This window comes from Athene cunicularia (assembly GCF_003259725.1).
Source record: "Athene cunicularia isolate RWA chromosome 17 unlocalized genomic scaffold, athCun1 chr17_part1, whole genome shotgun sequence".
NCBI lineage: Eukaryota > Metazoa > Chordata > Aves > Strigiformes > Strigidae > Athene > Athene cunicularia.
In genome coordinates this window covers 1,941,164-1,966,970 of record NW_020799122.1, presented here as the reverse complement: position 1 = coordinate 1,966,970, position 25,807 = coordinate 1,941,164, and the positions used below count along the sequence as shown (strand labels likewise).

Below are 25,807 nucleotides of genomic sequence, written 5' to 3'. Positions count from 1 at the left end.
GGGGGGGGGGGGGGGAATGGAAACAAAAAGCTGCAGCAAAGCACTGCACCACAGACCTGCAAATAACGTAGCAGTGCAAAGCTAATGGTGTGTTAACCCTGTAAAAGTCTCAAGTCCAAATCTCCACCTCTCAGTCTTCAAACAGGAAACAATACTCCATGCAAAGTTCCACAACTAAAGAAAAAGCAGCTGCAACAAGACACAAGTTCTTCTCTCATGAAACAAAATAGAGACAAATAAGTTAGTCTTCCTTTCACTAGATGTATCATCGTAGGATCCTGCTAGTTTAAATAACTGAGTTGTTAGTTTTCTACAGAAGCCATTTTAAACAAGAATGGCTCAGATACCGCACCGGATTGCTACAAACTCATAAAAAGCTGCTTTAAGCTTAAGTAAATCAATGTCCAAATTCCATTCATTTGTGGAAAGTGAACGCCTTACCCTAGTAAAGTAAGTTTTTTTTTTTTCTTCAGAATGCTAATGCGAGAGGGGCTTGAAGTATCAAAGAGTCCACAGGAAATGCATGACCCCAATATTATTTTTTTTAAAAAAAATATACATTATATAATATATATTATATATATAAAAAGCTAGTGTAAATGCTTCCATGGTGTGGTCACAAGCTGGAAAGATGAATGCCTTTCAGCTGTTAACCATCCTGCCATTTGCAACAGGCTTTAAAAAGTCATTTTTATCCTCAGACATAATGTGAGCAGTTTTCAAAATGAGGCTGCCAACACTGACTGATGTGCTGATGGGCAGGCAGCTTGCATTGCTAACAGATGTTGTGATCGGCTGACTGAAGCAAGAAGTTACGGGCAGGATTGTTTTCTGCTCCTCCCTGAGGAGAAAAATAAGTTACACAAATATTAAACAAGTACATGCACATGTATCCGGAACTGAATTGTGTGCATTAAATAAATACTGACATAAACTTATTTTTAGCAACAGGCTAAACATCTTCCTATGGAACGGTACGCTCAAGGTGTTCAATGTAGTCTGCCTCATTTTCAAAGGCTGCATTACACATTAAAGACTACAGAACATAGAAACCTAAAATAGTGTATTTTAAAAACTACCTCTCTATGGAGATTTGTGCAAAGAGTATGACATTTAACCTTTTGAAGTTTTCCTTAATTTCTATCAACTACAAAAATACTTCTGCGTTTTTTGCTTACTGAATGTGAAAGGTATTTTTAACTGCTGTGACACGTTTCAGTATATACGATTACAACAATGCAGACGAACAGTGGTACCATCCTGTAACTTTCATATTTGTGACCTAATTCTATTTCTTAACAGGTTCTTCTCACTTCACCATGTATACACAATGCAGATGTCTAATCCAAGTCTGAGTAGGTACGTAGTTCATCCTTAAACAATCATGCTTCAACTATTCTGATGCTGCTGTTTGTCTAATACTGGCAGACACTGCTGTTTTGTCTAACACTCACAGAATCACAAGGTCTTCACCTAAACTTTGTCTCTTCTGTTCCATAGATTCCTTCTGGTGCTGCTTTAGTGGGTGCCCATTCTCTACAGTTGTTCCATTGAGCAGCTGATCGTCTTGAGAACTGATACCTAGCTGTATATCCAGAATCTCCTACAGGAGGAAAGGAGAAATGTCCATCAATACTGTCGCTACCAGCTTTAAATGTTCCTATTATGTTCCACTACACGAAGCCGACTGAAACGTGAGTCTCATCATAAGACTCCTTATTTCACACTCTCTCTCTGTATTTCATGCTATATTCATAACATATTTTACTACAGGAAAAAGGAAAAATCAATTAATCAAAGATTCCAGTGAATGACAAGAGTAGTATAAACAGCAGTTGCTAAAAAATTATTTATCAGGTGAGATACAAAGGAGGCAATAAAGACAGTGAGAGCTGTTTCAATAATTAGGGGGAAAGGCTAAAGGTCCTTCCATCATGTAATGGCAATTCACAATTCATACTACAGTACTGCATCACATACCACAAGCAAAGCAAACAAGAGCTGTAGCCAGTACTGGAATGTACTGTGGAATATGTTCCAGATAAGAACCTTGATTTCTTCTAAGTGTACAATGCTTTAATAACAAAAAAAAAAAAAAAAAAAAAGGGGAATGAACCCCAGAGTGTTTTATGCCTGCACAGCAAAGGAGGAAACATCATAGCAGAAACTAGGGCAGATGCACAGAATTGCAAATGAACAATGAATCAGTAGTGAAAACAAAAGAACTCTGGATTACAATGATTTGAATGACTTTACTGTTAGAATCAGGTGAGCATAAAATTTAAATTAAATGATCACATTTAAATGCAAACCTCAATGTAAAACATCCTTAACCAGTTTCAGCCCTGGAGGGAAAAGGGAAAGGAACAGACTCCCCATCGTTACTAAAGCTGTCAAAAGATAAAGAGCAAAAGCTGTAAATCTATGACAAAGAACACAGTGAGCTGTTTTTAACTTGGGTAATATTAACCGCCAGGTATCTGAGTGAGAAGTATGAGACCCCTAGTGTTAAAATCAGGCAAATGTTTGATATCACTACAAAGACAGAAACAAAAGGCTTTGCTATCAACACAATTACTAACTCACAAAGAAATTTTAGAAGTTCTTTTAATAACTAATGAAAGGACCCAGTGATGTCTTTAGCCACATGGATTTTTATACTTACTTCTATTTGTTCACCTTGCCCATCAGGTTCATCTGTATCAAGGGCTGACAGCTCCAATTCAATGTCTCGGTCTGGCTTTGTGTCTGCACAGTCTTCAGTATAATCAGTCTAAAAAAAAAAAGAATACGTTTTATAAATATCAAGTTGGCTTTTCACCTGCTTCACACAACACTCAAGTATTAAAGTGAAAATAGACGATGCATTTCTAGGACAGAACATTTCTACAATACGAAAGAGCTAGTTAGATGCAAATAGAACTTTGGGCATACACCACATAGGATAAAAAGCTAAATCTAATCACATTAAAATACTGAAACAGAGATAAAATGAATACTGAAGCAGAAGTTTCTGTAGAGCCCACTGGCAGAATGTTTAGATTTGTGACGTGTACAAGTAGAATGAAAAGTAATGGCTGCATGAAAATGTCCCATTCTTTGCATTTTGTAAATGGAGACTGGAGCAGCAGCATGGCAGTGTACCTACTTGATCTTAAGGAAATAAACTGGGTGCAACAACAGCAGTAACAGCACATAATGTGTTATAAATATTCGGGAACATGAAAACTAAGAGTTTGAACTCTTAGTTAAAACGCATGCACTTATGCACATACAGAAACACTCAAAGATTTGTTTCATCCCAGTTACCCCTTCCTTTACCTCACCATTCCTCAAATCAATTTCCTTGCTTAAAAGATTTAAGGTAAGACGACTGCCTTCATCTAGAGAATTCCACTTCTGTTGCATGGCTAGTGCATTCGCCTCTCTCTGCAGTAATAACGAGTTACTTTTGGCCTATGGAAACAAACACAGCAGTTACCAACAACTACACTCAAACCACGTATTGTCAAATGGCAAAATAAACCAGCTTACAAAAAGAACACTTCTCTTGCTGGGTGAATAACTATGTGTTCCCTTAACGCATGGCATTTATTTTGTTCTGCATTTGCTGACATGTACCAGGCCCACCACTTATTCCCAAAAATGGCCTTACTGATGTCAGTGGAACAGCTCAAATTAGCAGTCCTGATGCATCATCCTAAGCTAAGTGTTGCAGGACTAGCGTCTAGTTAACCCTTACTGATCATTTTGTCAATTGTACTATTTTCTGCAGTCTACACTAAGAAAATTTATTTAAAATTACTTTACTAAATCACTTTAAAAAAAATAATTTAAACCCCACATGGTATAATATCTGATCTTACCTGCTGTAATTCAATACTCAATAGATCTCCAGTGCTGGAATGCTTCCTGTGACCAGACAAATCTGTAACTATGAACCTGTCCCTTTAAGAGAAAGAAGGCAAAACTAGGAATTAAAAACAAGTTCTCTATATCAACTATAAACTTCATTAATCTATCAGTGTTAGGTTTTTGGACAGAAACTAAGCAACAAAGATAATGTGCTCTTCATCTTCACTGGGGCTCACAATACCCCAGGGCATTATATGAAGCAAATATCCTTATTTTACATATGGGTAAGATGTGGCAAGAAAACTTGAGAGAAGCTACTCAGGATTGCAGATTTTGACATGACAGCTTGGCAGTATCTGACTCCAATACTTTGATTAGGTCTCTCACGGGATACGTTGCAAGTAATTGGATATTATTAGCTGCATTAAGTATTAAAGACTACACAAATTTTAACCTAGATTTTTCAAGGCTTTATGCTGGAAAAAAATCTTTTACTTTAAAATTAAGTCTATTGATAGTTCTGGATTGTTTTCACCCCACATTCGGGATTGTGAAGAACAGCAAGCTATAGAAAACATATTTAATGGAACACAGAAAAAAAGTCCGTACCGCTCTGCATAACGTGCTGATGAATTAGAATCTGAGCCATAGGCACTCCATCTTGAGTCAACAGCATTGACATAAGGGACATAATCTGGAACAAATGAAGATATCATTCATTATCTTCTCTGTTCTTAAAGTGGCACATAGAGGTATTTTAGCTCTTCGCATCTTCATGGCTGTAGTAAGCATGAACAGGGTGAGATGCTCATGATGTATGCTATATTGTCATACGAAGCCTGTACTTGTACCTGATACACTGATGGGCTTAGTAGCACTTCCTTGGGAAGCAGTGGCCTGAATAGGATCTGTCGTGTGATAACCCGTGCGGGATGACCTGGAGATTGCACCCCACTTGGAGATGATCGGTCCATCGCTAAATGGGATTATAGGATCTTCTTCCTTTGCCCTTCTCTGAGTTTCAAATAAATGCACTCTCCTTTTAACATCCCCGCTGTCCAAATCCTACATATTTAGGAGATAGAAGATACATGGGCTCATTTGAGTTTGTTGGCCAATAACTGATTACTGGTGCTGAAATCAATGCTGCAAATCTGTCCAACTAGAGAGCCAAGACGGGTTTCAGTGATGTAACTACTGCCCTTTAATGGCAAACTGACCACGAGAAAGCTACAGCCAGTGCTAGAAGAAATTATTTTGCCTTTCCCAACTTGTGTTTCCAGGCAGAAAAGGTTCTGGTATGCTTTTAAAGTCCTTCAGTACCCTTTCCTCTACTTGAAGGAGAAAGTATCACAGCAGGCTTGGGATGAGATTTGGTTACACTCGTTTCACAGAACATAAAGGTAACCTGCTACTCAATATAGCAGTCTCCAAAAAGCACAAGCTCTTACTCCTCCAGAGATAAGCTGTATTCTGTGATTCATACTACGTATTTTTTGTTCCCTAAAGTCTTTCAGCTAGCTTTTTTCCTCTCTCATGGAAATTGGATGATAAAAAATAAGTTGTATTTTATTTTCACACATTTGTTGCCATTAAACTGTTTATTAGAGGAGAATGTGCCTTCCAACCAAGTAAGAGGTATAGTCTAGGGAAATGGTTAATACAGATTCTCTGTGGGTACAAAACAGCCAAGATTAAGTTCATGCTGATTATCCTGGGTCCCCAGGATTTCAACTTTTATCTTTGAGTGTATATTGCTCTTCGGATTAACGTCCAAGTAAAGATTTTCTGAAACAATGGCAATGTAAAAAATCTTAGAATCCTGAAAAGCCCAGTGATTCGTTCATACGGGATGGACTACAGCACTTAAACCAAAACAGGAAATGTGTTTCTGCAGTGGAATCACCTGCTCTGAACTGGTCACAGTGGCCCTGTAGGAACCAGTCAAGCCTGGCACTGCAGTATATTCTATTTTAGATGCCTCAAATTGTAAGGATGCATGTGTACACATACACATTTATATACAGAACTCTGAAGACAGACAAACAAAAATATGTAATCAAAAATTTTTATCCTGCTCTAATAATCAGAGAACACATTTGAAATTAATGAGTTCTTACCAATTTACAGACCATCTACTCAAAATATTTTAGCTACAAGCTTGATTTACAGAGATCTGTTATTAAAATAGCCCTTTCAGACATCTGAGAATTTTATGCATGGCACTATATTCTGTCACTGAAGTAAAGGCATTGTTTATTTACAAAACTGGGAAAAGATATTCCGAACAACTTCAAATGGGCAGAACTACTCGAAAATACTAAGAAAGAAGCTATCAACATTTAAAGAAGGCTTGTTTAACCAAACAGAAGACACTTCAGCATATGAGTATCATTACAGTAATGAGGTAAGATGCAGAAACCCCTACCATTAACACGGCATTTGAATTGGCAATCACGTCCTTGGGCTCCGAGTCGATAGCATTTATACAGGAGCCAATAGTGCCACAAGACCACGGTGAATAGTGAGAGAGATGGTCTTCCTCAAATTTAGTTCCACTCAAATCACTGACACTCTCTGAGAACTATGAAAAAGGGAATAAATAAGCAGTGAATAATAAAAACAGGGAACTCAGTCTTAAAATTAAAAGAAGACATTTAGTGCTATTTAATTAAATTATCACAAAAGTCAATCGAGTAGTTCTAGCTGTATTCAAGACTTGACTTAGGGACAACATAACCAGTTCTGTCAAAATTTTAAACTGATGCAGCTGACAGCTGTCAAAGAAGGGCAAGCTTTGCCACCACCACCAACTGCCTGGTCTGCCAAGGTGAGAGACCGAAATCAGTGTCACCATGTTAGTGGCAGGTTTCTCCAGGCAAGTATCTACAATAATTAAACTGAGAGGAAGCCATGCATTTTCCTTTCACGTATAAGCCAGTGACAGATAGAAGTCTGACTTGGAATCCTTCAACCTAGATGAAAAGGACAAAATCCTGATCTATCTCGAATGCACCCTTAAGGGATTTCAGGTACCCCTACGTTATAAGGCCTCTTCTGAGTAGTCAGAGCCTAACACCTCATACATCAACAGAAGTGCCAAACCACAGCACAGAGTGCTTGGCACAGTGCTCTCAAAATAAGTTTCTTGGATGCATTTAATTCACACATAGAGAAAATAAATACAAGATTTATTTTTTCTTCAAAAGCACACTATTCCTATTTGTGGCATTTCCATTCTTGTTTACAGAACTTATCACATAAGTACACAATATTCTACCAATGCCTTTTGCCACTTTTAAGAGATATGTATTCTCTGGGACTTGACAAGCATTTCCAGCTTGGTTCAGTCTACTCATCAGGCCATAATGCCATTTGGAGTATAAAAGGGAAAGTCCTTCTCAATGGAAAACAACTGTTGTTCCCTACATAAAAACCTGGAGGTTCACAAAGCTAGTTCAATAAAATTACATTTCTTTTAGTGATGGTAAATTGAATCACTTCACTTCTCGACCTTTTTTCCACAATCATGTTTAGCATCACCTTAATATCAAACGGAATGCATTCATTATTACATATTGCTTTACTTTTGCTAGAAGATTAATTTAATTTTATGAATAGATGGCAGGCAGAAAATCTTTACTAGAAGTATTAAATGGCACCTTACAGAAACAGGAAGGGAAAATAAGGAAGTTCTTTGGCTTCCCACCTCTGTGCTGAAATCTACACTGAAGAGAGGAGAAGGTGGTGTTGGAGATGGTGTTGCCATAGGAAGGGCTGACGATACCAGAGGAGTTTTCTGTGTGTGGTACTGCGCCCATTGCTCCGGCTTCCGTCTTAACTGCTCATCATAACCAGTCTTCAAATGACCACAAGGCTCCTAGCAATAACAAATATAGGACTGTATATCCTATCATGCTCTAATCCGAAGGCAAATACTGGCAGGGGACACACTCGGACCCCCAAAGTCCTTGGATCTGTAACCTTCCATTGGTATCGCTCAAAGAATTTCACGAGGATTTGGAGAACCACCTGGCCCATGTATGGCAACTCAAATCTCAAATATGTAAATTCAAGTAACATGCATGGCAATTAAAAGAGGCAGCAGGGCTCTGGTCCTTATGCAGACTGGTCTATTAGAGTGATTGGTCTCTATAAGAGACCACTAAATAGAGTGCTCTATTTTCAAGCCTGTTTTATTACAGTTAAAAACAAAACATGAATTTTGTCCAGGTCACACATCTTGATCACTGTAACCCCAAATAAACAGCAGAAGTCTATGCTAATTGTTTACCAATTTTTCAGTAATGACCTTCAGAACCAAGACCTTCCCTTTCTGGCTCTCACTTACCCTTGGTAAAGGCACAGTCCTCTGTTCGTTTGGAGGTTGACAAGCCACAGAGTAATACCCATCCAAAGAGTTGTATCTCTCACGTAATGATGTCTGATAGACAGATGAGTGCATCACATCCATGGGAGGTAAAGAATTGCTCCTAATAATATCATCTCGTGGGTACATCTGTGGGCGCCAGATGCGCCTGCTGTCATAAACTGGAGCATACATTCCAGAAGGGACAGGAGGAACTGGTCCATACGGCTGCGGAGGAGGAGGTTGGTAAGGAGAATTCAGTCGATCTCGAGGGGGAAATGTACTGTAATGATCGGCATATGGCACGGAAGCAGGTGGGAGGGAGGATTCTGGAACGTTATTGGACCTCACAAAGCGAGGAACACAGGGAGCCACACCAGCTGGTACTGTTGGAGGTGGTGGATAATATCCTTAAAAATTGGAAAAAGGCATATTTAATGTAACCACAAATGACCCAGAATGTTACACCTTCTAAAACTGTATAGTGTTGATAAGTACCTTTAGAGTCACACAAACCTGTTACTGACCCTATCATTTCTCTGTGGAATACAATTTTATGTACGAGACCGTATTTGCAGATGTAACGCTGACCCTTTACCACCTTGACCCAATTTGAAAACAGAGTTTCTCTGCCACTGCTCCCATGTACTATGGTATCACTATGTAACTGAAAACACAGCATCTTACCCACTTCTTTATACAGGAAGTTAAAATAGTTCTCTCTAAAATAAAAAGTTACATTGCTAACAAAAAAAAAAAAAAAAAAAAAAAAAGAGTGATTACAAAGGTCCCTAAAAAAACACTTCACACTCAGTTTATTCTTTTTTCTTTGGGCTTGTGAATGACCTGATGCTGTAACGCCTAATTGGTTGCTTGAATATAAACACGCACACTGCAACCTAAAAAGATGACTGAAACCTTTCAAAAACATTTGAGCGAACACAAAGATGTGTAAGTCTCACTGTAAAAGCACGCTACACCTCTGGGTCTGAATCCTGTTTACGGATACCCTCACAGATAGGGCATGAAAATGCAGTTAAATGCTAACAAAGGTAAAAGTAGATGAGAGACTTTGAAGTTCAGGTTCTCCTGGATGCTGAGGTACAAGCTGCATAACACACAGCACACAAAGACAAGAACCACCAACACTGGGAGCAAACTACAGGTCCCTTCCATACAGACCACATGAGTATTCCATCAAGTGAAGATTCAGCTGATATTTAAAAAAAAATAATAATCCCACAACACTGAGATAAAAGTTATTTTTCAGCATTCAAACTTATCTAGAGAAAAGTTCAGAGCTATTTTTGATTCAGCGCTCATCTCACTCACCTGTCTGTGGGTATTGTGGAACTTCATACGACAGCTGAGTCCTGGGATCTTGGAAATATTGAACATTATCAGAATGTGGAGGGTAGACAGGTACTCTGGGAACAAACGGGCTGGATTTTGGAGGCACAGAATTAACTTCTGTTCCAATATTAGGAGGACCAGCTGAGGTAGCTGCTGCCTGACTTACAGGAGTCTTGGGTGGAGAACCAATTTTACTGAAAAGGATTACCAAGAAATCATTAAACACATCTTTACTCATTTCAGTTAGTCATCTGTTTGTGTATGCTCCCTTGTAACGTGGAAATTCAGGACATGTCATTTCCTCTGAAATTTTGCTTTTCATACCACTATTGCATCTTAGACTTTCTCTTAATAAAGCTCAAAAGCAAGTATAAATGTTTTGGTATGTACCTAGACGCTTACACACCCCTTGTAAGTGTATTCTGGTAAAGAGAAAGGCTTTGAAAAGTAGTTTAGAAGCTCAGTGCTTTCTGGAGAAGTATCTAAAAAGTTTTAAGGGAAAACCCCAAAACTAAAATGTTTCCAGGATTATATTAAGGGAATACGCACTACATGCACCCTTCTCGGTTTCAGGAAACTTCAAATTTTGAGTGCTTTTTTTTTGTTTTTGTTTTATTTCTATGTAATAACCCAATAGTAAGATACCAGCCTGAGAACAACAGAATAAAAGATAAAGGGAGAGGATTACCATTTTATCTATATTGCATGGGAGTATTTAACAGCTAAAACAACCAACGCTGGGTCTGACAACTCGAATCCACAGGCTCTGTATAACGGTATCTGCACTGCAGTACAAGATCTTACACAACTCTGCAGCCAGTGAGCACCAGCAACAATTGCAAGCCAGGACCAGAATTCAACATCTTTTGTTTGCCACCCACAAACTCCACGATAATCTAAAAGCAAAATGTTGTGCTTAGTTCTCTTTATGGGAAAAAAAAAAAGTTACCTACTTTTCAGGTAGTGATTCTGTAGGGGATCCAGAAACATTCTGGCCATTGGCTCCAGTCTTCCCTCCCTTCTTGGTGTTCTCCAAAGCTCTCAAGGAGGTGTCTGCACAGCGAGGGATCAACTGGGGAACACCACTTTCTAGGTTAGCTATTCCATTAGTACTTGGCACCATCTTCCCTGTTGCTTCAGGGCTTCCTATGACAGAAATTACGTTTCCTGTTGTGGTCGAGACGGTGCTATTTACGCCAACTTTGTTTAGAAGGGGGAATGTTCTCACTGTTGCACTGATTTTTTTGTTCCGCAAGCGGTATCTACAAACACACACAAAACACAGATAAATATAAAAACGCTTACTGTGAAGTTAAATATATTTGTAAAACTAGCAAAAGGAAGAGATTGAGAGGAACGTGATATCCAAAAGTTACAAGACTTCAAAATCTGGTGCTTATTTTCAACACTCTGCAAACAGAACATCAACGTCTTCCCTGTAACCAAAGATCATGTCTCCTCTTAGAAGATCAATTTCTGCAGTTCTTTGAAAAAGGATTTGGGTGACAACAGCTTCAAGAAAGCAGATGCTGCATACTGTTCCATTAATTCACTTTACTGCTTAATCAATTAAAATGTAATTAACATTGTCTCTCCTGTAGGTGATATAACCAATCCCTGGCAGACACTGAGTCTAGACTCAGTTTTAGGAAAGGAAATTTTACTTCATACAGGGTAAACTAAAAAAATAAAACTGGAATTACGCTGCAGACATTGCTTTACTGTTCCTTCAACTTCAAGTGAAGTGTTGTCACGAGATTCACAAATCCTTCCAAATGAATACATGTAGAGAAGAAACTGTTTCCAAAATTCTATGGAGATTACTTGGATTTAAATTAAAAAGAATAATAAAAAAAAAAACCAACAAACCAAGAAAAAGGTCTCCCACACTCACTTTTCAAGCTCTTCCTGGGAATGAGCAAATGTACAGTTTGTTCCTCTTGGACATCCCCCTTGCTGTCGAAGGTCTCGGCACATACTTGTTTTATATTTGCTATTTGGTTGTGGCTTTAGAAACAAAACAAAACACAAGACATTCCTCTTACAATCTTAGATTTACATTACAGGCCTAGAACACAAAAAAACCCAGGCATGATAAGTTTTTACATTTTGCACCTTTAATCAGAAAACTAAAGAAATTTCTTGTTGATGGGCTGAGTACCATGCCACTGTATAGATCTCGCTGCAGGAAGCTCTGCTGCATTCCATATTCAGAAATGTTAGGTTCTCAAAATGCAAATGCAGTAAATAACAGTATCAATTATTCCACACTATAAATATTTCAAATCAATATTAATCTTTCAAAATTGCATTTTTCAGTAAATGTACATTAAGACACATATTGCAACAATTTAATATAGTTACCTGTGGAGTTTCATGGCCTTTTCTACTGTAATTCTGAATGAAATCCACCAGCCCATGTACCACAGTCTTTACAGCAACCATTGCATTTTCCAGCTGCTCCCATGTTGGAGATGCTGCATCTACAATGATTAAAACCAGGCTTGTCATTCTGTTAATAATTCCAGTAGTACCACAAATAAAAGGCAACTCTCTTAGAGCTCAGTGAGCCCTGAAGAAGGGTCTATGAGATACTACGTTAATTAATGGGAATTCTGAAACCAGGAATGGAGGTTATCATCTTAGTAATCGACTTTGCTAGATATGAAAAATATCAAGAAGAGTTTAAAAAGCTTCATCTCCATACCTGGATTTGGATCTATGTTTGCCAGGAGCTCTAAATGAGGCCTCAGCCTGTTTAAGTTTGCAGGATCCCCCGTGCGCTGCAAGACAATTGTCAACTCTTGTACACTCTTTGCAAAAGATTCTGGAGATTGGAGCTGAAAACAAAGTGAGCGTTAGTGTGCTGCATCTTATAACTCTGAACTACCAATCTTAAAAAGATTCGCATTACACTGGTTCCTAAACGCAACACGTAGTGTCTTCAGATGGCATATAGAGAGTATCAGTGGAGAGAAATTTTATTTCTCAGCTCAGAATCTGCCCTATGAAGCTTCATCATAAGACACAAAAAAGGGAATTAAGTCTTAAAACTACTGAAAACCAAAATGTCTTCATATAAATAATACACTACCATGGGGAAAAAAACTTCTAGTTTTAATTAATATTTGATATGACTAAAGACAAGAAGTTAACTCAAGCAGTTCTTGGATTTTTATTATAACATTTAACAGTCAAATCTAATCCTACAAAGATACTAAAATCATCCATTTTGACGAACCTTGTCAATAATAGATTGCATGTGTGATTTATGTGCCAAGTCACCATAGAGAAGGGAGGACCATTGTTCTGGTGATATTCGAAGTCCTGCTTCCATGGCAATGTGAACAATTTGGGCATCATGTTCTCTCCGCAAAGCCTCGTAACTCCGGAACTCTTCTTTAAGTTGCATCAGAGAAGAATCTTCATCCCTTTTAGTGACCTAATAAATAGTAATAGTTAATTACTCCTCCTTCAAGTCCATCAGAAAAAGATAGTTACACAGCACAAATCACAAAAGCGTTGTTTTTGTATATTTAGTATATAATTAGTTTTCTTCCACATATTCATCCACTTAGCTAGCAGTACACAGGGAGAAATGCCAGTTCTTCAAGTTTTCACAGGTACAAAACTATACCAACTCACTACTTCCAACTAGGAAAGCGATCAGATTTGCTTAAGTCACAGTTTGGTATTTAGCAGTTCTACTAGTACTTTTTGTTACCCAAAATTAAAGGATGACTTAAAGAAACAGGAGAGTCTCCAGAAGTGACTAAATAAAAAATAAGAAAAATTCTAAGATAGCAACACTTAAAAAAGAGAATATTTAACTGACAACCCACTATGAATGTTAAGTAAAACAGGTTACAGGAGACATTTGTCATAAAGGCAAGCAACAGGTCTCATTATTTTCATTTTTAGTTTATTGATATGATAATCATGTTTTTAAGTGTGATTCAAAAAGAAAAAAGACCCATGGAATTAACTTTTTGTTCTTCTCCAGATATAAGGGAATATTCAGTTTAAACAAACACCCTTATATATCAAAAATAAAGCAGCTCTTCAGTGCAAGGTGGCTACATACAGATAAAAGAAAAAGGAGAGAGAGCGACCAAGGTGTGGGAATGCAATGCTGAGTTCAGGCTAAGCACAGACACTCTCTGTGGATGGTGCCCCTCTCCCATGCCTGCTGTTGGGCCTGGGGAGGTTCCCAGGACTACGCCGTTCCAGAAATTTTCTTTAGAAAGGTGGGACTGGATTCTAAGCTTTGAGAGCATCCAGACCAGCCCGGCATGTCTGGCCATGGCCAATTCTTATGAATCTAAATAAAGTCAAAAGCAATTATATTAAAACTTTTCACTTCTTCCTGAAGCAGGCTAGAAGTGCCCAGAATCAAGGTTTCATGCCTCTTTCAGGGAACAGAATTTCCAGATGATGAGCAGCTGTTAATAATGAGGTCAGTAATTTTGGAATCTATTCCGGCTAATTCCACATGTGACTGTTTGTTCCTTTTGCAGGGAATTTAAAATATCAAACAACTACTTCATGACAGTTCTAGATAAACTCTTATAGTCTAATCTATGTGTGTAGATTGTGTAGAAACTGAATTAATGTAACATTTTACAGGCGTAAGACACTAATCTTAGGTCAGGTTCTCCCGAGCTAGTTCACAGTAACGGACTTCAAATATTGGTATTTTACCTTAAAGCATGATGCTCTATACAGTAGCTGCACAACATGACCAATGCTCGTTTTAGAGGCCTGAGGAAATCTTGGTTCTAGCCTTTGCACAACAAAAAGTACCAGAACTTTTCTTGACAGTGCAGAGCCATCTTCCAGTGCCAGTAATACAAGTTTCAGTGCCTCCTCTTGCATAGCTTTAACACACAAAAATAAAAGATAAGAAGTGAAATATACTGCCAGAAAACAGCCAGGCTATCATATATTAACATGGTAAGAGCGAGCATCGGAATCATCTTGAATATAATTCCTCATTAATTTTTATTTTACTAATCATAAGAAAACAGCTTTGTAAACATTTTAAGAAATTTGCTAGTTTAAATGAAGTATTTAGCACTCTAAGCACAGTAAACTTAAACAGCTAAGACTAATTTTCAGTAATAAACACATTGGTAATGAAGTTTTTATACTTTTTGCCACTGTGCAGTCTTGTAGCTTTTGGCATTTTGGACATCTCATTGATGCTACACCATGAAACTGTATAAAATAAATATGGGAACAGTACAGGAATGCTATCATCAGTTATGGGAAACAAGAGGACTACTTCCAGTTTAAACGGAATTTCCTTCTCATTTCTGTGCTTGCTTCAGCAGCATTCTTAACTAAGACTCTGCTGTTTCTATCAAATGTATAAACATGATTATAAATTTCAAAATTCATGTATGCTGCAACTAAAGTTATGTTGACTGTATTTACAGCTAAAGTATGGAACAAGACAGCATTTGCAGTTTCCTATCCAATCCTAATCACAGGCTGCAGTACAACCAGTCCGCGTTACAGTTGCACTGGATTACAAACTGCAGAAAGCATGCTTATTTACGCTTCTTTGCCAGAACTTCTGAAATACTTCCTCACAGCTTTGAAGAACAGTTAATAATGAGGGGGATACACCAAAAACTTTAAACCAGTTGTCTAATTCTTTTTTTTCCCTTCTCCTTTCTTCCTGGCAAAAAGTTGAAAACCAGAAGTAATTACATCTTCAAATGAACAGAAGAAATTTCCAAATAATTTTTTGTTAAGAAAAGGTACAGTTAAATATACACTCTGTTGCAGACTCTGTTACAGGTATTTTACCTGGTCCTAGAAACTGGCATCCTCGTGCCCTGACAGCAGCCCAAAGATTGGCCGAAAGCTGCTGAGGATTTTGGTGCTGCAAGATCAGTTCTGTAACCGTTCTCTCTCCCAGCGATCGAGCTGCTCTCATAGCTCTAACCCGGCCCTCTTCCTCCACCAGCTGACAATTCACCAGTGTCACAAGCTTCCTTTGCATAGGACGGCTCAGTGCACTCTGATTCAAGCTTGCAACACCTTCAAAGAAAGAGAGAAAAGGCAAACTATTGCTCCTAATCAAATTTATCTGAGTAAGACAAACAAAAGTATCTAATAATACGTGTCTTTCTCTGGGACTTGGATACTAGTCACAGGTATCTTCCCTTCTTTTAGGCAACTCTGTGTAATTCATTATCAAAAAGAATTTTAATTAAAAGTCTTAAACTGACAAACCCATCCATTGAGGAAAGTTCAGCTTTAGTATAAAGTTAGCCCCAAGGCAATGTGATTAAATAAGAGTATTTTGAAAACTTAAAATTAAAATAACAATAAAGTGTCACAGGTATGAATAAGCCTTCAAAGACATAAGGGAAATTTTATTACAAAAATGAGAGGATTATCCCATTGACATCTAAAATCAGTGCTGAAAACACAATGCTGTTAAAAGTAAGCTACTTGAACATTCCACCGTTCAGCAGACACTCACCTTTTCCTCCACTTAAGGGCTTTAAGTAGAGTGCCAAATCCTCAACACATTTCTTTGCTACTTCATAATGTTTGTTCTCTCCTACATTACTCAATTTTACTGTCTGATGATCAGGTACCTAAGGAAATGCAAAGGGGGGGGTGAGGGGGAGAAGAATTATTTATACCAGGCTGACCTATCTGATACGCCTGTGATGGTACCAACATCACTACTATTAATTACATAACACTGCAGATGTACACTGCTGTTTAGAGAAGTGAAAGACAGGACCCACCCCAAGGTATGTAGAAGGTAATAAGGAGTAACAAAAAAGGACTCAAGACGAGGATCGGGGTGATGGAAGATTATTTTTGTTAGTACGTAACACATTAAGAAAAGAAGTAGGTTAGAAAACAACCACCAAGATCTAATGAGAAGGTACTTAAAAGATGAATGAAGAACACAAGATTTGAGAGGATGATCAGTGTAGATCAGCATGATTTACTACAGAGATAGGGGAAGTTATGAGACAAAACTAAGCTGCAAGAAAATAACATGAAAAAATCAAAAGCAAAGTTAAAAAATAATTTAAGCATAATTTGGACATGCTGAAATCTTCAAAGAGAAGAACTAGCAAACTTGGTGAAAAAAAAAAAAAAGAGTAAAAAGGTCATACAATGAAAATAGAGGGAGCATTAGTCACAATACACAAAAATATTTGAAAGATATTGCAAGAAGTTAGGAGACCAGGAAAATGGATGTTGTAAGATCAAGGCAGCGATCTGACACAAACTTAGGAATAAAAAAAAAAAGGAAAGGAACATGTAAACTTGAGAAACAAACCCACAGACAGCATTATTACCAATAGTTGTGTCAAGGCATGTGATAAGACATTAAAAAGCAAAGTAAAAAGCATCTTCTTACTGCATAACCCCGTTGTTATAGTGAGAGTAACATGAAAAAGCATATGAATCAGCATAAGGTGAACAGACTTGTTTAGTCTCCATAAAGCGCAGTACTGATTATATAATCGCTGTTTTGCCTCTGCTACGAGACAGCACAGGAACATTCCTGGCCTGATTAGCCAGTGTCTGAAAACGCAACTGAAAAGCCATCATCATGCATATTTAAAAAAAAAAAATTATACACACACACGCTTCTGAAACTCGGCTGAACAGCTCGCTACTTTCGAACGTGTGACACGCAGAAATGAGACTCCCTGCACGAGTACGATAAACAAGCGCTATCTGCAGGTTCACTTTTCTAATTACAATTGTGACAGATAATTGTCTATTTCCTAACGGGTATTTTTCTCCAGTCACAATTCAAGAGCCTTTTTAAACCAGAATTCAGCTTACTACTAGAACATGTTCTTGTTGTACGAGAAGAGGATGGTCTTGAAAACGGCGTGGTTGCTTTTAGAGTATGTATGGACTTCTAAATATTACACAGTTAAAGTCTTACCATTTTTTAAGACTAAAAGGAGGGAAAAAGATCAGCGTGCGTATTGTAACTGGCATGTAAACGGTAATAACATGAAGTGGCAAAACAAATTGCTGCTGAAATCATACCTGGGCTCCAACTAACTGGAGGAGTGCAAAGTTTACAGGAAGCACATCGATGTCTGTATTGATGGCAGTCTGGTCGAAAGGACATGCCTTGCGATGAAGCTTGTTCAGGCAGGTCTTACAGACAGTGTGAGAGCAGCCTAAGCTGATGGGTTTGTGCACATTCTCATCAAACTCGTTGTAGCAGATTGGGCAGGACAGAAATTCTGTCCACTGAGCTGCCTGCACAGGCATTGCGGAAGCTGGACACTTGTTTAGCAGGCTAGAAGACCATTATTTCACTGTACTATGTTTTGGCAGCTGTAAGTGAATAACAGAGTATTTAAAACATGCTTTCTGGTAATTCAGAATGATTTTTAATTAAAAAAAACACCCCACCACTTCAATACCTTACAGAATAAAACCAAATCCGTATGTCGTACTCGAAAACCCTAACTTTGTATTAGTTTAATAGTTGTACCAAAAAAGGCTCATGAACTGAATTAACGCAGACTACCATATGTTGAAATCAAACCTATTCACAACAAATGGCATTAAAGTTCTTCTCACAGGATTAAATACACCTTTAGTGTAGGAAGAGGAAGACATTTATTGGCACAGAAAACACAAAGGCATGAATCACAGTAACCATCTCTCACACTATCTAATCTAACCTCAAGTTTTCAACCCCCTCAGAGCTCTCCCTAGTTGTAGAACAGGCCTGGGGTGGGGAGAAGACACAGAATTTATATTTTTTTTGATGGGCAGACCTAAGATGTTATTTTCACTTGAAGTAGAACAATGTCTTCCTTCTGCAGATCTTATTCAGACTTAATCAGCCACCAAACTAAACACAGCTTTGCTTTTTTTTTTTTTAAAAAAAAAGATGTATTTTCTCTTTCCATAAAAGTCGAATCAATTAAGAAAAGTTAAGAATCATAAGAAAACACTAAAAGAATGAGAGACTAGGTTTAGTTTTATGATTCTCTTGCATTACTTCCCCCTTTTCTCCCAAGAACCCACTGGAGCCCTCAAGGGTAGAGACTGCCAAATTCAGTTTTGCTTTTCACATCTCTACCTTGCACAACAACGTGACTCCACTTCCATGAACTCACAGTGGGAAGATCTCTGATGTGTAGAAAATCCAGGTATTTAGGGCAAAACTCATAATAAGGCAAGCAACAACCTCTGCTGGCTTGCTATTAGAATAGTCTTTTCTCTTGGAGCACCTCACTCTGCACAGCAGGACCATGCAAACTGTTTACATAAATGCAGTCCAAATACAACATGGATTTATAGGAATTGTTTTGAAAGACATCCCCTCTTATATAACTCATGTTCTTGGAAAAGGTAACAAGCCTAAGTTCATCGAAACCGTTTACATTCAAGCTTTCGTCATGAAGATTTAAATTCACAGCTGCTTCTAAGAGCTGAACAGCCCCACCCTTTCCTGCAATGTGCAATGGTGTTGACTTTCTATGCAACCTAGAGACCAGTTGGTTCACTTCAAGGCTATGAACAAGCTTCTCCTAGCAACTTCTTAGAATGCAAATACACAAATGTTTTAATTACATGTTTAACATGCTATTTTTTTTTTTTTCTCCGATGACGGAAAAAAAGTAATTGTTTTGAGGAAGCTGAGATCTCCCCTCCGCATTTGAATTTGGTAACTCTTTTACTGTGATTCCGTTGTTGGCTGTGCTACAGTTTAATTAATGCTAAAGTATCGGACCATTGAAATAATTACTAGAACACCAAATAGACTCTATCTGTGGATGTATTTTATGTTAATTATGACCATCTGTTTAGAAATTCTATTTAGTACTATGAACATTCAGTGCCCTTTAAGTAACAGGATACTTGTACAAGATGTCCTTATCTCAGTGAGCTTTTCAATATTATGCAGTGATTCTTCCCCCAAATGAATTCCCATAGTATGTGTAAAACACCACAAACTGAAAGTTGAACCTGTCCCTTCCAAACCAAGCTGCTGAGGTAACACTTTCAACATAAGCCAGAATATTCACATGCATTGGACAAAATAGATTTTCATCCAACTTCTAGGAAAGCACAATCAAAGCTCTTGCAGGGATGAAAAAAAAAAAACCCCGCAGTCTTCTTTAATCTGCTATTACATATGTCTTTTAAGTAAGGAAATTCAAAAGCAAAACAAATAATAGCAAAACCAAGCAATGAGCCAACATGCCTAGAAAGATTTTTAATTCCTCTAAGAACCACCCCACTGTTTCCTTTCTCCAGCTTCCCTACCGACACAGCCAGACAAGAGATGCACAGAACCGCAGCGTAAAGCCTTGCGGTAAATGCTTCCCTTACAGCTTTTTGCCAGCGCTACCAGAACCATCAAGATACCAACACCAACACTACTGCTGACCTAGGAACCATACTGGTATTTTTTTCCACCTGCGTGACTGCAGGACCCAGGTAACAGCACAAACTAGCCAACTCTGGGAAGCATGCTGCTGAGTCACACAGGGAAAAGTTTAAGAAAATACTAGTACACACACAGCTCAATTGCTAGTACGTTGCTGGTCACTAACAATCTCCTAATAAACAGTCTCGATTTCTACACTGGTCATTAATTCTTGCAAATGCAGAAATCTTTGCTTTGAGACAGTACCCACATTCCGTTTCCACAGATACTTCAGCCACTTGCAATACACAGCCACCTCTCTATTTACAAGCTTTTAAAATATAGTTGTTTGTTTTCCTGACCAGCACAGAAATGAACACAACAGATCATTAAAAAGTGTGCGCCACTGATTTTTAAAGATCTATCTGTGGGTATTTAATTATCATAAAAGACAGATTCTCCTAAGCATGTGCTGACCTTCAGATTTCTTGACAGGAAAAAAAAAAAAATCTAATTAAATCAGCAAACAGCTGCGGAAAGCTCTCAACTCCTAAAACTTCAAGCAACCACACACAGATGAAGTCTCCATACTCTGTCAGGCATGCCAGCTCTCCTGCCATTCTTGCACTCCAGTGTGTTAAGAAAACAATCTCACATCTCCTAATCATCATGTCAACTTCTACAAAAAGCATAAGCCAAATGTTTAATAGATTCTTGCTCCTTGTCAGAAACAATGTATTTCAGGGGTGTCCTCTAGAAGAACAAATTGCTCCAGTGCTCTAAACTGAGCAAACACAAGGAGAAGAGCATAATAAAGAAGGTAAACTAGAAATCGTTTTGGGTTTGTTTTTAACAGGCAACATACTCAGAATGATTACCCTTGGTCTATCTGTTTGTTCTGGCAGACACACTATCCCTACGCATATACAGGCCTTCTCTTCCCCAGCAAAGTAAAAGCACCTTACAAAAAAAAAAAAAAAAAAAAAAAAAAGGCCAAACATACAAGGCAATCAGTTTGAAAAGACACAGTAATTTTTTTTTTTCCTTAAAAGACCTTTACATAGTATAGTTACAGTAAATTTTATGGTATTGCTATTAGAAGCAGTACTTCAGCTGACAAGCTGAAAAATGCACAAGTCTAAATTCAGAAATTACATAATAAATAAAAACCATTACAGTTGAGTAATTTGATGGTTTTAATACAGTAACATGTCCCCACTGCAGTAATGGCTGCAATAGAGTGGAGTAACAATGATAAATGACTGATTTTCTCATGATAATTTTAGACCAGAATACTGGATGAAGTTGGAAGGGGAGGTGGAAGGGGAGAAAGGTGAAGCCCCCAAACCTTCCTCAAACAGCTGTACCGTTTACAAAGGATGGAATTTGTAAGATTTAGGTGTTCTTATTTTACATTAACTTTTAGCTACCTAATCCCATGATATTCTGCACAGCTAATCCAAGTCATTGTACTTACTCAACAACCTTTGAATACAATAAATATAATTTAATCCTGATTTCTTACAGAAGCCAGGCTTAGGTGATCATGCTGTTCTACTGGTTTGTTCCTCTCCCACATGAACCTCAGGACCCCTGGACCATCTCTGAGCAAACCCTACACAGACATGCCATGTCTGAAATGCATATACCTTCCATGAAAACCGGTATCCGTAAAAATTTCTGAATTCTCATGCTTCTCAGGAAAGGCTACAGCACCAGGCACAGCAGTTATCTGTCTGCTTTTCTGATCTATCAGCATATACGCACCAGCCAACCAGAACTCAGCCAAAAAATCTCACATTTTGTTCAGATATAATAAAGGGCTATTTGGAAGGTAGGGACATGACACAAATCTGCAGGAATTCCAACAAACCTTTGAAGACAGAGGGCTTGATCAATGAAGAGCAATGTCAAACATTTGGCACTTGGCCTTCCGTGTTCAGCATCAGCACTCCTTAGGCAGGGCAAGGGGAGCCCGGCAGGACACTGAGCCAACATGCGGAGCTGAACTAGCCTGGACCAGCTAATTAGGAATGCTGATGACAACGCTTTATCTTAAAGTCTACCTCTATCCAGGGCTTAGAGGTCTAACACCAGGAGATGTTGACTTCACACCAGAAGTTAGTGACCTCAGGATTTCAACAACTTTACACAAAAACAGATAAAGGGATTTCTTTAGTTAGTGGTGCTGGTGTGGTCTTACATCTTAATTCAGTGACTACATTTCTTGCCTACATTAAGAGATACAAATTCAATTGCTTTTAAATACTTTTAACCCATGTTTTCATCTTACAAAGAAGCATCCAAACACACATTTTTAGAGATGAGGCAATTTCAGTCCCTCCTCTTGAAGCTATTCCTCACACATAAAAGGACCCTGAATATTCACTGAAGACAACTGCAGCCTCATCTTCAGCTGCCCAAGCAGATGACTTGGATTTTGCTTCATTTCTGAAGATCATTTGTGCATTTTTACTAATTGGTCATCGGGTCAAATCTAGGTATAGTTCTTTGAGCAAGGAACAAAAAAAATTCAGTGCCTCCTCCCCAGCTATATGCCCCAGTTCCTAGGCAGCATGCTGAGCAGGGGTCTCAACCTAAGAAAACTTCCTTCTCTTCAAAGGCAAACAGGTTCAACACCGGGTAGGGAGTGATCCCCTTCAAAGCTGCACATTGCCCGGAGTCAGAGCATTCACCAAAATGTGAGACATGCAACTCCATCCCTCGTCAAAGGAAGGGTTGAAGGCTACTCAGTTCCCCCGTAGCGTAGGCAAACGCCTCGGCAAAAAAGAGAAGCAGCAGTCTTGCGGCTCCACACTAGGCCTGCTCTGCTCAGGCCTACTTGATCAGGTCCCTCGTGGGACACAGGCAAAAAAAACGTCTAATAAGCAGAGCTTGTATGAGGATGCGACATGGAGTAATTCTGTCAGTGCTGAACAATGGGAAATTTCCTCTACAGATGAAGGAAAACCTTGAAAAACTTGTGAAATTATATGGCATTTTCACAAATTAAGGGAGTATCAATCACTGTGGATTTAAACCTAAATCTTAGAATTCAATTGATTTTTAATCACTAAAGAGTCCCTGATATTGACTTGCTCTTAATATTGACTGCAGAGATCACAGTATTTTCTTTTTTAAAGTGATCTCCATTATAATTCTCCATTTATGCAGATTACTCATTTGCCTGCACTACAAGGAGGTAGCTTTTTCAAGCTTTCCTTCCCAAGTTACGTAGTTCTGAAAGCATCCTGACTGGGTCAAAAACTTAAGTGTTCCATGTAATCCAAGTTATCAGTATTAAACTCTCTGATAGGGCTAGAATATTTTATTCATTTTTCTTCAACAGCCATCATCTACAGATCTAAAAAACTAACTTCATTAAAGGCTTAGAAAAGGGCCCTCCTCATAATAGCTTTGCATCATTCAGCTATGACGGCTTGAAATTAAAATAAATCCTCTTTACAGAGCAGACTTGCTTATTTCTACATTCCATAATATCTGTCACATGTAAGTCTCTTTATATCACGTGCAAATTCTATAAATAAAGCAGTCTTAATGACCATTAAAGACAGTATTTCAATGCAATTTTTTCACTGAACATTAATGCTATTGGGAGTATCTACAGCCCAATTTAAATCCCAGAAAAGTTATAACCAAGTGACAAGGTTATAACCTTGGTGACATACTGGAATACATATGCCTATCCAGACTATGTTTTGCCAAAACATCTAAGGGATGCTTCACTTGCTATCTTTTTAAAAAATTAAAAGCTTAGATCCCTTCTGCCTCCCTAAAAACACGTGGCTGAAGAATAATTCCCTATGAACAGTGGTACAATTCACTAAAACAAATTTAAGTTCACGGCTGCTCAGTGACTGCCAGAATTGACTGAATTCAAGGGTAAATCCCTCCCAAGTCAACACCAGAGTCAGTGTATCCTCAACTGTTCACACCTGCTCTTTCCTGTTCAAGTGTTGCTAACAGAAATCTTGTTACTAGATTTCAAAAGTTTCCCGTGTACTTATGTAATGCCACTGTGGGTTTTTTTGCGTTTCATAGGTGTCACTGAAATGAGTTTGTCCTTGCCACAAGCCTGATACGAATTCAGCTCCTGTAACAGTATTGACTTTTCAGAACTAACTGAAGGGCAAAGAAACAAAAAAAATTTTATTTGCCACCAAAATCAGTTGAACTTACATTGAATGCAGAGAAAGGGAATCTATTTCTAAGCAGTTCTATTTTGACACAATTACTTCAAGAAGAGATATACCGAAGAATTCCTTACTCTTCATTAGTATTTTCAGAGAATAAGGACTCTTTTATTATTATAAAGTTCCCCGTGCTTTTTTTTTTTAAACATCAACTCCTTCCTTAGCTATACATTTTACAGAAGAAAAATTCCATATTCTAACATTCTCCAAATAATTTAAATGAAATATTAATTCCATTCTGAGGCATAGGCAAGAAAACAGAGGGTTGCACAAGATTCAGAAAACCTTCTTAAAGTTTGTACAAAATTGCTTAACAGGCCCACAGATTTAGAATTTTTTCTTTTCATTAGGACTGTCCAGTCAGTAAGGAGACACCACTCCTATTCATCCCAGTAAGAGGTGTACAAAAATCTTACCAACCAAAATGCAACACACAGCTAACAAAACAACTGCTACTAGCTATTACCCTCTGGATACTGTAAAGATTCTACCTGCTGTAAATCAACCAAACCTTAAATAAAAGAGATCAATACTCAAGGCTAGGACTTTGAGATATCTCAAGCGCTAACAACAGAATTGCTGGAATTTGATATTTTTGAGAGAAACGACAGCGATCTCAAATGAGACAGGAATACTAGTTCATAAGAAACCTTTTCTCGTGGAAAGCTTTGCTTACTTTGCATTAAAAAAGTTCATTAAAAGGCATGCAGGTTAAGAAAGTGATTAATTACAAAAATTAAGAATTCAGTGTTTCTTGGAATAATACTAGCAACACGAGGTTCAATTTTTAGAATTTCCACAGATGTTTAACACAGACAAAAGGTCAAATAACACCATTTTGATTCAGAAGATTTACAATTGTACTTGTTGGTTCTCATTTAAAATGAGATCTTTCCTGCCACAATTACAAATGTATGCCTTTGTAATCTGAAGGGCTGCTTTTAATTTCTGTTTCAGCATTACGATATAGCTATAATGGGCGTGAAAAAACAATCACAAGAGTAGGTACAGGAATTAAAATTAAACCCAAACAAAATCCTAAGTTTCCACTTAAAAGTGAAACGCACCTACACCAGAAATTTTCTTGGTTGTCAGTTTAAATTTTGTGATTATTTTCTCTATAGTATTGAAGGTAAGGTGTCGTTCCACTCTGAACCCTGACGGTAACTGAATACTCGTCACCCTCCGTGCACACTGCTGCCCTTTCCTACGCTTTGTGCTGACTTCTACGCTTAACTTAAAATCCTCAGCGCGCCTCAAGCATCAGCAGAACCAAGACACGCTTTTCCTGCTCGGTTGTTTTGTTTAAGACACTTTAAACGTGACATGACGGGTGCACTTCTAGGGCCTATTTTCCACCACGACTCTTCTCCACCATCACCCTAAAGCACAGCTCCACAGGAGCGGGAATACTCCCCGACACCGGTGCAATTTTCTTCCGTGCTGAAGGCCGCCACATAACCGGCTGTTCGGTGCTGCGGCCTCCCCAGAGGGCTGCCACCGAGATAACCGGGGGCCTCACCGCCTTCCGCTCGCCGGTGCCAGCGCAGAGAGCGCGGCGCGGCCCCGGCGGGTCTCCCCGCGGCCTCGCCCCCCTCCGCCAGGCCGCTGTCAGCCGCCGCC

General features: G+C 38.4%; 1 protein-coding gene and 1 non-coding gene across 4 annotated transcripts; both read right to left on the bottom strand.

Annotated features, from left to right (window-relative positions):
* Positions 1-6: 6 nt before the first annotated feature.
* Positions 7-20,932, bottom strand: RC3H2 (ring finger and CCCH-type domains 2). 3 transcript variants are annotated; one of them, XM_026860313.1, is made up of 20 exons: positions 17,624-20,931; positions 16,074-16,191; positions 15,392-15,625; positions 14,279-14,454; positions 12,819-13,019; positions 12,285-12,417; positions 11,942-12,060; positions 11,472-11,584; positions 10,531-10,839; positions 9,557-9,771; positions 8,207-8,634; positions 7,565-7,735; positions 6,284-6,439; positions 4,707-4,920; positions 4,465-4,549; positions 3,867-3,948; positions 3,322-3,456; positions 2,666-2,773; positions 1,455-1,603; positions 7-841 (listed from the first exon to the last, which is right to left on the bottom strand). In XM_026860313.1, exons 1-20 carry the CDS (start codon positions 17,852-17,854, stop codon positions 643-645), a joined length of 3,576 nt encoding a protein of 1,191 aa, XP_026716114.1. In that variant the 5' UTR covers positions 17,855-20,931; the 3' UTR covers positions 7-642. The 3 variants fall into 3 exon arrangements, with proteins under 3 accessions (XP_026716114.1, XP_026716115.1, XP_026716116.1); XM_026860315.1 differs by having other exon boundaries at positions 691-841; positions 1,474-1,603; XM_026860314.1 differs by lacking the exon at positions 7,565-7,735 and having other exon boundaries at positions 17,624-20,932.
* On the bottom strand, positions 12,511-12,619 carry LOC113486668. Its single transcript, XR_003399620.1, has one exon. It is a non-coding gene; the product is annotated as a small nucleolar RNA SNORD90 (small nucleolar RNA).
* Positions 20,933-25,807: the final 4,875 nt, after the last annotated feature.